Source organism: Narcine bancroftii, chromosome 12 (genome assembly GCF_036971445.1).
Source record: "Narcine bancroftii isolate sNarBan1 chromosome 12, sNarBan1.hap1, whole genome shotgun sequence".
Lineage (NCBI taxonomy): Eukaryota > Metazoa > Chordata > Chondrichthyes > Torpediniformes > Narcinidae > Narcine > Narcine bancroftii.
The window spans coordinates 98,803,707-98,815,824 of record NC_091480.1 but is presented as its reverse complement, the minus strand read 5'-3'; the positions used below and the strand labels follow the sequence as shown (position 1 = coordinate 98,815,824).

Below are 12,118 nucleotides of genomic sequence, written 5' to 3'. Positions count from 1 at the left end.
TAGACAAAGGAACAATGAAAACAGCAAGAGGTTTTTCAATGTGAAAAAGGTAACACTGAAATAAGTAATAAAAGGGCAGCTGTATTAAGGCATCCATTCACTTTCCAAAAACAGGTAGATAAGTAGTTAACAAAAGGTTGAAAGTAGCTGCATCTGGGGTGAATTAATCATTATCTCAAACTCTTAGTAGTGCAATAAACTCAATCAAGGACCCATTTTAAATTTGTTATCAGTCCTTATGATTTTCTTTGTAAAAATAAATCTAATCTTCCACAAGATGAGCTATCTCCAGTTTATCCAGACACTGCCTCCATACAAGGGAGATATACTCAATTATCCAAACCGTGAATTGTGATTTATGAATTGATTTCTCTAAAGCTTTATTCCCAAACCAAAAAATTATTGTCTTTGCTGAAGAACATTCTTCATTCCAATTGTGCAAGATTTTTACAGAAGTGATAGAGGTGACAGAAGACACTCTGATCTCCTGACACGCAAATACATTGAATTGAATGGCAGAACAAATGAACAAGTCTGCACTAACCTCCTGCCCCATACAACCAGCAAGATCCAGCTGCAACTCATCTATTTTTCATTAAGGCTAGAAGTGAGAAAGGGTTAAAAATCTGGGTTTCAAAGGAAATTCCAGCTTCTCTCTGACTTGCAACTCAAGTCAATGCCTGCACAGATGCACACACCAAGCCCACTTCATGGATGGTGCCCAGGAGAGTAGGTTTCTTGCTATTTCTCTCTTTTGGAAATCACAATTGACTGATCTTGCAAAAATCCATGCCAATAAGGAGAATCCCAAACATTGGATAAAAATGCCTCATATCTGCAGAATTTTTATTTAATTCACTGAGGTGGTGGCTGTCCAATGACAAGCTGACCTACTGAAATCCCATCTCCTTTAGCCCCTGAGAAGGAGATGGTAAGCCACTTTCCATGACAGTTGTACTTTGCGTGGTGAAAATGTTTCTGTGAGATTGTGTGCAGAGATTCCCATAATTATGGCACAGCTTTGATGAAGAAATGGGTGCTATCTTTCTAGGGTAGGATCGTGTGAAACCAGAGAAGGATTTTGAAGATAATAGTGTCCCCATATTTTGTGCTACCATGCCTTACTGGGAAGCATAGTCATGGGTTTGCAGGGGTTGTCAAAAGAGCCCAGGCCAGAACATCTAAGGAATGATACAGACTGCAACCACAGGTGAAGGGGTTGGCTTTCCTCTGTACAGGCCTGGTGCTCTTGAGAGTTGCAGAATCTGCACTCATCCAGTGGTAAGAGCATTCCATTCCACTCCTGGGGTATGATAGGGACACTTTGGTAAGTGAGGTTAGTCACTTGCTGTAGGATATCCAGTCTTTGACCGACTTGTGTCATTTGTGTGTTTGGTCCAGTTAAATTTCTGGTCAATTGTGACCCTCAGGTTGGTGAATTTTTCATTGGTAATGATGTTGAATGCCATGAATCTCTCTTGATGAACTTCTGTGGAATGAATATCACATGCTAGGTATCAACCTATGCCTTAATATTGTCCAGAACTCACTCCATTTCATTTCTTGACATCATGAAACAAAGTTCACTTATGAAACAAATGTAAATGGTTGGATTTCTTGCACATTGTAGATGTGAAGTGATTGAACACCAGCAACCTAAATCACTTTCTTTGTGTATTGTCTGAATTCAGCTGCTTCTCACCAATTAGTTTTGGCAGGGCTTTTTTCCTCTGCAGATTAGTGAAATGCTACCTCTTGTAAAGGTCAAAGGCTGACACCTTAACTTGGTTTCTGGAATCCATTCATTTTATCCAGTTTTGGACCAAGGAGATCTGGAGCTGAGCAGTAATGTGGAAGTTCATACTGTGAGTCAGTGAATTGGTTACTGTTGGTTAAAGCCACTCCCTTTTCCTTTCTCATGAATACAAGAGCAGAATAATTATGTAGAAGATACTTACAGGAATGTCCTGCTCATATAGAGAAAATAATTTGATTCTAATTAACAATACTTGCAAGATGGAAAGCTAGAACCTTGCTTAAAATTCTATATTGCATTTATGGTGTTACACTATTGGTGGGACATCAAGCAGGTTGATGGCGTCACGGGGCAGGACTTCTGCATTTGGAGAGAGGCAGGCTCAGGATTAGCAGGGAAAAGCCTGCGCATGTAGATATTAACTAAATGTATGGTAAAATAAAACAAGCTATGAACGCGACTCCAGGTTCAAGGTCATTCTTATAATGAGCATTTCTGAACCCAACACGATATGGTGTCAGAAGTGGAGCTTTGAGCCACAGAGAGAAGGACAGGCTGAGAAAGAATAAAAGTGAAAGAGACGAGCTAAGATGGAGGACGGGCCTCAACGTGTGGAGGCACCTCAATTGTGAGCGGCACCTCCTCCAACGGTGACTTTATTGGTAAAACCTCCAGAACCCCTCGACTTCTTGAAGCTACAGGAGTGGGAGAAGTGGATAAGAAGATTCGAGCACCAGACTGGCAAGTAATTTAAATATTTCCTCTGAAGCTAACCAGGTGAATACGCTGGTATACTGCATGGGGGACGAGGCTGACAATGTGCTACAAGGCCTAGACAACAGGCGTGCAGCAGCAGCGGTACGATGCAGTAGAGAAGGTTTGATTATTATTTTATGCCTAAAAAGAATGTAATTTATGAATGGGTGAAATTTACCAAGAGAGTGCATCAGCCTGCAGACACAGTAGACGCGTTCATTGCAGCCTTGTACACACTGGCAGAGAACCGCAAATATGTGGATCGGCACGACAAACTCTTATACGAAAGACTAGTAGTGGGTCTAAGAGATTCATCACTGTCGGAGAGGATGCCACGCGACAAAGACCTCACCCTCATGAAGGCAGTCAAGAGGAGTCACGTGATGGGAGTAGTGGCTGGTCAGGAAAACCAGCCCTCTCCAGGAAAATAGGAAAAAAGTTAGGAAAAAGCAAAGCATAACAAAAATAGAATATAAGAAATGGAAGATAAAGATACAGAGAAGAGAAAGAAGATGGTTTCCAAGAAGGAGAAAGTAAGAACAACTGGAAAAAAAGAAGTTAAAAAGTTGGCGGAGAAGAAAGAAGAAGGCCTTAACTGCACGAAGGAACAGGACGCTGTAGTGACAAGGAGCGGCTGATCCTCGAGGTCAGTGCCTGCTCAGTGGAGTCGCGACCCACCAGCCGGTGCACAAAAATGGCTCTCGGAGCCCAACAAAAGTGCGCAACTGCGCATACGCGAGGAGTCGTGCATGTGCAGTCCGAAATCAAAGGAGAAAGAGGACACCTGCAGGAGGGGGGCTCAGCAGAGAAGCGGGCTGTCACAGAGCAAGCAGCTGAGGGACGTCCGACACCAGGGCTCTCAGCTGGAGGGCAAGGAGCAACAGACGAGCAGCACAGGAGGGGAGGACCAGCAACAAGAGGCCCGACAAAGAGATACAAGCAGCTCATCAGGAAAAAACAGAAGAGACACAGACACAAAGAAGAGAAGAGGAAGACACAAACACAGGTACAGACACAGAAGAGGAAGAAGAAGACCAAGATCTTCACAGAGAAATAGAAGGTAAAACTGATGGACAAAGAGAAATAAAAGGTAAAACTGATGAATAGAATATAGATAAAGTCTTTTTTGAAGAACAAATGAGATCAGTAAAAGAATGGTCGTCATTAGAATTTAATTCAATTAAAAGGAAATTGAAAAGAACAGAAGATAAAATGCAAAGGTTAGAACTGGTAATGACAGAAAAAGGGAAAAGAGTAGAGAGTGTGGAAGAGCGGGAAATGGCTGTAGAAATGGAAGTGAACGACTTAAGAGAAAAATTGGAAGAAAGTGACAAAAAAAATTGAAGAGACAAGAGTTGTTACCTCAGAAAATTGATATGTTGGAAAATTATAGTAGGCGAAACAACATAAAAATAATGGGCCTGAAGAAGGGTGAAGAAGGCATAGACATGAAGGAATTTATAAAAGGATGGATCCCGAAGTTCCTGGGAACGGCAAAAATGAAGGAAGAAATGGAAATAGCGAGGGCACACAGAGCATTAGCTCCGAAACCAGACACATCAAAAACCAAGATCCATCTTACTAAAATTTTTGAGATACACGACAAGAAAAAATATACTGGAACGGGCAAGGAATAAAATTAGAGAAGATAATAAACCATTGGAATACAAGGGTAAAAAAATATTTTTTTACCCAGACATAAGTTTTGAACTCTTAAAGAGGAGGAAGGAGTTTAATACAGCGAAATCAATTTTATGGAAAAAAGGTTACAAATTCATATTAAAACATCCAGCCGTACTTAAAATATTTATACCCAGGGAGCAAAACAGACTGTTCTCAGATCCGGAGAAAGCGCAAGAATTCGCAGAACATTTGCAAGATAGGAGAAGAGATGACGAGATGTAACAAGAATGAAGAACGATGATAAAGTATATATAAAGATGTAAAAACAATGTATATGTAAAGAACTAAAGAATGAAAAGGGAAGGGAAGGAAGGAAGGGGGAAAAAAAAGGTTTGTTATACGTGTTAAAAAAGTGTTTTCTGGAGAGAGCTGAGTAGAGGGGGAATAACCATCACTACAAAATCAGTTGACGCTGTGAACAAAATCGCAATCCAAATGAAAAGGGGAGTTGTGGTTGACTGGCAAGGGATATGGGGCAACTCAGAGAGGGGGGGAACTTTTGGGATTAACCAGCATTTCAATGCCCAGCCAGGAGTGCAGCATGCCACAACTGTGGCAAACAAGCACACTATGAAAAAGTATGTAGGTTAACCTGCATGGAGAATGAGGTAGCGGTGGACGTGGACAGATTGTTCCTCAGAGAAATAGGATCAGGCGAGGAGCCCTGGATGGCCGACATTAACATAGGAGGCAGCAAAGTGACCTTCAAAATCAACACAGGGGCCGGTGATACAGCCATTTCCGTTCAGTTGTTTAAAAGAATTATACCGAAGATGGCAAGCTAGAAGCCACTCTATGGTGCAGGGGAGTAAAATTGATGGTCCTGGGATCGGTGAAAGAAACGCTCTAATACAGAGAGAGGAGCACCACAGAAGAAGTGTACGTGGTGAGAGAGTTACAAGTGGCACTATTGAGCAGACCAGCTTCAGTGAGACTCCAGCTCGTGGCCATATTGGACGCCCTAGAACAGGAGATGGTCAGGACTTTGTGATGGAATTGGGCTAGTACAGAAGTCTACGTTATTAAACTCAAGCCTGGTGTGAAACCTTTCTCAATGAAAGTACCTCAAAGGGTTCCATTGCTGCTCATGGGCAAAGTGAAGAGAGAGCTTGAAAGAATGGAGAAGCTTGGAGCTATCGGCCGCATAGAGGAGCCCACGGAATGGTGTTGCAGATTGGTGGTAGCACCGGAAAAGAGTAAAGAAGATGTTTGCATTTGTGTGGACTTGAATGGATCAGTGTGCAGAGAAAAGTTTATACTTCCTTCAGTGGATCAAACCTAGGCATGCTCACTGGTGCACAATATTTCACCAAGTTGGACACGAACAAGGGATTTTGGGTGTTACTAATTCAACCGCCTTCCCTTTGCTATTTCCTCTGCCCCTGAACACTTCCAGAACAGAATGGTGACCGAGGTCACAGCTGGCCTGGAAGGAGTTGTCTGCTACATAGACGAAATCCTCATTTGGGGGACCGTGAAGGACCAACACCACGCGAGGGTCCATGCAGTCCTAGAACAAGCATAAAAGGCAGGGGTCACTCTCAATGTGGTGAAGTGTGAATTTGGAAGGAGGCAGGTAAAATTTCTGGGGTACATCATCTCAGCAGATGGATGAGACCAAACCCAGACAAAAGATGTGTAGGACATGAAGGAGCCAACAAACATTAGTGAGCTCAGAAGTTTCCTCGGTATGGTGAACCAACTAGGGAAGTTCATAACAAATCTGGGTGAAAAGGACAAACCAATGAGAGACCTGTTGTCCAAGAAAAACCAGTGGAGCTGGGGACATGAGCAACAGAGGACATTTAGTAACCACACTGGTACTTCAGTTGTATGATCCAAATAGACAATGAGAATATCATCTGACGCTTCATCATATGGACTGGGAGCAGTATGACTACAGAAGGATGGAGACAATTGGTCTCCAGTCGCTTATGCTTCCAGATCAGAAACAGAGCGACGGTACGCGCAGCTGTTAAAAGAGATATTGGCACTGACTTGGGCTTGCGAGAGATTCACCGATTTTATCTTGGCTCTACAGTTCGAGTTGGAGACGGACCACAAACCATTTGTGAGTCTGCTAGGTGGGCAAGTGCTGGATTCGTTGCTGCCACAGATACAGAGGTTCAGGATGAGGCTGATGAGATACTCATACACAATCTCACACACACCTGGGAAGAACCTCACAACTCTCTCGCTCACCACAATAAGACGGAACCAGAGTTCTGACGAAGACCTCATGGAGGACGCCAATATTTATGTCGAGACAGTGATGTCAAACCTCCCAACGAGTAACAGATACCTGACAGAGCTCCGAAAACAACTATACCCTGGCAGTGTGTGCGCACAGATCATGAAATACTGCATCGGAGGCTGGCCAGACAGAAACCAGTTACAAGGACCAGTCAAACATGACTGACAAGAGAGGGCTGTTCTGAGTGTGCATAATGGACTACTCCTGTGTGGAACGAGATTAGTTATTCTGGCTAACATGCGGAACAAGATACTTGAGAAAATACACGAGGGCCACCAGGGGGTTGTAAAGTGCCAGGAATGTGCCAGTCAAACAGTGTGGTGGCCAGGTCTGAGTAATCAATTAAGTGAGATTGTCTTGAGGTGCAGAGAGTGCATCCAGGAGAGGATAAATGAAAGAGAACCGCTGATGCCAAATAAAATCCCTGACAGGCCATGGCAAAAACTTGGTGCAGACTTATTCACTCTTGGAGAGAACACAATACTTATTAGTGGTGGACTATTTCTCTAGATTCATAGAATTAGCACAACTCAGCTTGACATGGACTAATTGTTCATTTAAAATCGATGTTTGCATGGCATGGCACCCAGAGACATTAGCAAGCAACAATGGGCCACAATTCCCTGGACAAAATATGAAAGCCTTCATAGTGGATGACAGGTTCGAGCTAGTGACCAGTAGCCCTAAGTATCCACAAAGCAATGGCGAGGCAGAGTGAGCAGTACAAACGAAGAACCTGCTCAAGAAGGCAAAAGACACTTACCATGCACTACTGGCGAACAGAGCTACATCGCTGAGCAATGGCTACAAGTCCAGTCCAGTTGCTAATGGGACCTTGCCTTTGCACAACTCTACCAACCCTTCCAGAGAGGTTGCAGACAGAACTCCCAGACCTGCTACAACTCCAGAACGAGGAGAGGGAGAAGAGGTGTAAGAATGCAAAGTGAGAGACACAGAACGAGTGATCTGGAAAAGCTGGCATCAGGAGATGATATGTGGATCTCCGATGCAAGACGGCAAGGTACAGTAACTACAGCACCACAGCCCACGGTCATCCATGGTTAGCGGACTATAAGGGACACTGAGACAAATCGCCAACGTCTTGTTCCCATACCAGAGTCTCCAGGTGAAAAGTAATAAGAGCCGGAAATGGATGCTCCTTTCAGAAGGCGGGTCCAGAGACTCTGCCTACTGAAATGCCTGCCATATTAAGAACGAGGTCAGGACAAGAAGAGACCGCACAGACTGAATGTGTAGACTGTAAAACATCCAGAGTCAAGAAAGACTTGTATATTGTAAATGTTGCATGTGTATTTGTATCAGAATATGTAAAGGTAACTGTAGCGGGCGAAGCCACAGAAAAGGAGGTTTCGAATGCAAAATAAGGGGGATGTGGTGTAACACTATTGTGGGACATCGAGCAGATTGATGGTGTCACGGGGCAGGACTTCCGCATCTCAGAAAGAGAGGCTTAGGACTAGCAGGGAAAAGCCTGTGCACGGTTAAATAAAGCAAGCTACGAAGCGACTCCAGGCTCAAGGTCATTTTTAGAATGAGTGTGTCTGAACCCAACCAAACAGTATTCATCTAATTTCACTATCTTATAAACACATTTGCAGGCACAGATTATTGTTTCAAAATATTGTAGAGAGTCCAAAAATCTGGATGACCTGAGAATCCAGACTTTACGAAAACTCTCAAACTTTTTAAATTTAGCAGGCTTTTGTGTGCGTGCTTGCGTGCATAAGCGCCACAGATACACAGAAGTCGCAGAAATGAATGTTTTGTTTGTACTTTGTATCTTCTATGAAAAAATGCTTCATTATGAGAATCAGAACTTCTGGACCGACCCAATCCCCAAGCGGTCTGTATTTTCAGACTTCTACTGAAACATTATCCATATCTTATCTATTAAGCCTAAACTTGGTAAGAAAGCCTGACAGTTATGCTTTCTTGATTCAGCATTTTGAAACATTTCTCTCATCTTAAACTTTGAATCAAATTTTATTGCTGAATGTCCTTTTAAATATAACGAAATTCAAGTGATCAGATCAGCCGTGATCTCAATGAATGGCGGAGCAGGCTCGATGGGTCGGATGGCCGACTTCTGCTCCTATTTCTTATATTCTTAAATGGACATATACTGCTCAAAAAATAATAATGTATTGACATGACACTCCTTTCTTAAGTGGAAATTAGCCAATTACTTCAGAGGACAAGACGACTGGAGAATATGAATTAGCAAACTTGCTGGCAGGTTACACATTGATTGGTCTGACATTGGCTTTACATGAACTGCATCTGCTCCCAAACTCCCTGTTATTTTTAATTTCATTTAATTTAGACATTCAGCACCATAACCAGGCCCTTCCGGCCCATGAGCTCACGTTCCCCAAATACACTCATGTGGCCAATTAACCTACTAAACCTGTACATTTATAGAATGTAGAAGGAAACCAGAGCACACGGAGGAAACCCTCGTGGACATGGAAGAACGAACTAACTCCATACAAAGAGCAGGGGATTTGAACCCAGATCGCTGGTGCTGTGATAGGTTGTGCCAGCTGCGCCATCGTGGACATGGAAGAATGAGCAAACTCCATACAAACAGCAGGGGATTTGAACCCAGATCGCTGGTGCTGTGATAGGTTGTGCCAGCTGCGCCATCGTGGACATGGAAGAATGAGCAAACTCCGTACAAACAGCAGGGGATTTGAACCCAGATCGCTGGTGCTGTGATAGGTTGTGCCAGCCGAGCCCATCCTACTTTTCTTTTCCTGTACATTCGACATGGTGAAGAATGCAGCATCCTTCTTTCTACGTCACAATAATTGTTGATGATTATCAATCTACCTCCCTGACCCACAGAGGAATCAACCAAGTTTATGAACTCTGAAACCTTGAGGAAGTGAGTTACTGCAGATTATACAAAACAGCCAACTCTAAATCAATTTTCTCCTGTCTTTTTTGTTTTCTTTTACTTAAACCAATATTTTATTTCCCTTTCTTTATCTGAGGTGATCCAAGTTTATCTAGCTTGCTACATTAGTGAGGGAGCCACCCCACTGTTCGGGAAGGTTCCAGATGCTCTTTCTCACCATATTAAATTCTGGCAGCTTAAAGAGAAAGCTAAAGGAATTATAATTGAAGGAGGTAGGAAAGAGTCTAACAGTTTATGTTGTAAAATTCCCATTAATAAAGGGGATTAAATAAATGGGCACAGCGAGATATTGGAGAAATAAATGGCTCATCACATTCCTTTCTCCCTTTTTACCTGCTGCTTCGTTTCGCTCGAGCTCGGGCATAGTATGCTTCATATGCCTTGGGTTTCAGCTCCAGTGCTTTGGTTGCAAACTCCTCTGCCATTCCAAAGTCCTACCAAGTACAACACATGCACATTAGCAATTTACAGTACTATGAGGAAGGAACATTCCACCACTGTAAATATACTTGAATCAGCTTTTAACTGAAATAAGTATCCTCTTTTTTTTTAAGGTCACAGTACTGGTAACAGGCAACAGTTGATCTGTCATATCAGAAATTGATTCTACTCTGTTCAACAAGACAAGATGGAAAGTTAAGACTTCTAACCAATTTTGAACAACAGAGGTATAACATATTATTAGAGTGAGGCAAATCAGGAAAGTCTGCAGATTACGAGTTTGTGCTAAAAACACACAGAAACGCTGGAGGAACTCAGCTGGTCTGACAGCATCCATCGGAGGTAAAGATATATTACCAACTTTTCAGGCCTGAGCATTTCTTCAAGGTACAAGCAAAAAGAAGAGAGGCATCTGAACTAAAGATTAGAGAGAAAGACTGGGAGGGGGAGAAGATCAGACCATCACCAAAAGGTGTTCATTGGATACAATAAGAGGAAAGGAGAGACTGGAGTTTGGCTTCGTGAAAGGAGACAGGGAAAAGGGGAGAGAGAACTAGAGGGAAGGAGGTGGGGGGATGGTTCTTATAGTCATCGATTCCAACTTGCTCTTTGCAGTTGATTAGGTTCAAGAGTTAAGAGATAAAGCTGTCCACAGACACAATCTCTGTTTGAGCAAAAGGATCTCAAACACCAATAATTCATCATGTCATCAATTTTTAAACATGGCAAGCTGCATAGTCTTGGCTCTAATCTGCACCATTAGTCTATTCATTCATATAAATAAAGATTTTTTAAAAATATATGTAATTAACATATTCAGCCAAGAATAGTGACATTTTTAAAAGCACATGGAATAAACAGAGCAACTTCCACAGCAGAACACTTTCCCCAGCCCTGAATTTGAATTTAAATCCACTCATCTTAAGCATCAAGAATTTTACACTCACCACTTTCAATCACACCTCTCTCTCCTCACGCTACAACTTTAATTTAACATTCTGAATTTTAGTTGTGCACACATGTGGAGCACGTGCCCACTCCACATCGTGAGCACCGGACGTCAGCATTAAATCTGGGACACTCGATCGGCATCAATGTGCTAATTTTCTGCCATCTCTGGTGAAGTTGTTGATGGATATTTGATTCAGAAAACTGTCTGAGTTCTCGAGTCACGGCCCAGAAACGGGCCCTTCAACCCATTCAGTCCATGCTGGCCACCAAACACTCATTTACATATTTTTTAAAACTTTTTTAAAAATTCCCATCAACTCCCCACCCATTCTCCTGCTCACTTTACATTAGGGACAATTTACAGTGACCATTTAACCTACTGACTTGCACATCTTTGCGGTATGGGAGGAAATGAGCATTTGGAGGAAACACATGGTCACAGGAAACATGAGCTCATGTCACAGAGACAGCACCGGACACGAGCATCGAACCTGGGCCATTTGAGCTGCACCTCTCTGCTTGGGTTCAGTGCTTTGTGGTTCAGAGGTGAATGGTCTGAGACAATTAAAATAGATTCATATGCAGTCTGATCCTTTGTTGCTGTCTGTGATTGAGCCAAAACTATGAATGATCTACTTAAAGACTGGTCATATGTCCAGGAAGGGATGGGGCAGGATTGAATTTTGCATATACTATGTGAATTGGAGCCCATTTTATACACAGAGTTTAGTTAACACTGTTGAACCTTGTGTCTGCGTCAGCAGATCGACTGCCAATATGTGCAATTCCAGAATTTACACTCATATATTGAGGCCGTAAGACAGTCCCTGAGACGCCTTTTTGCTTGAAGTCAAAATGTTAAAACAAAGCCCCTTCTCTCAACCAAAAAAACAAAGAAAAGCAAACAAAGTATTTTGCAGTATCCTGGGTGATTTATATCCCAGGAAACAATCACAAAAACAGAACTTGAGTCCAAAAAAAAATGGTGGAACATCAAGCACATATTTTAACAAATTGTGTGGAAATAATTTTCTGGTTTTGCATTTCTAATCAATTTGCAACAGTATTTGGGCCTATCTTTTGATCTATTCACCAAAGATCCTCCAGCTCTTTAGAACACAAGGATCAAAAATAAAACAAAAGTTTCAAAATGGGAGTTCCAAAGTGCAGTAACTGTGAGGGGTGGGAGGGGCTTGTGAAACCTAGAGCTTTCAGAGATCACACGAAAGTTGGCATTATTAGAACATTTTTAGCCTCATTTCTCTAAATTCTGTACAGGATTTAAGTGGTTTGTTAAAAGAGGCTAACAGCGTTTTATTTTAAAATCTTGAAACTG

At 42.3% G+C, this 12,118-nt stretch overlaps 1 protein-coding gene across 30 annotated transcripts in view; it reads right to left on the bottom strand.

Moving 5' to 3' along the window:
• LOC138746747 (protein TANC2-like) overlaps positions 1 to 12,118 on the bottom strand; it is a 502,350-nt gene that overhangs the window by 9,444 nt on the left and 480,788 nt on the right. For 29 of the 30 annotated variants that reach the window (XM_069905106.1, XM_069905108.1, XM_069905110.1 and 26 more), the window contains one exon: positions 9,724 to 9,824. The exons of the other annotated variant lie outside the window; for it this stretch is intronic. In XM_069905106.1, coding sequence (XP_069761207.1) covers positions 9,724 to 9,824 — 101 coding nt within the window. The remainder of the gene's footprint in view (positions 1 to 9,723; positions 9,825 to 12,118) is intronic. 30 annotated transcript variants of the gene reach the window in all.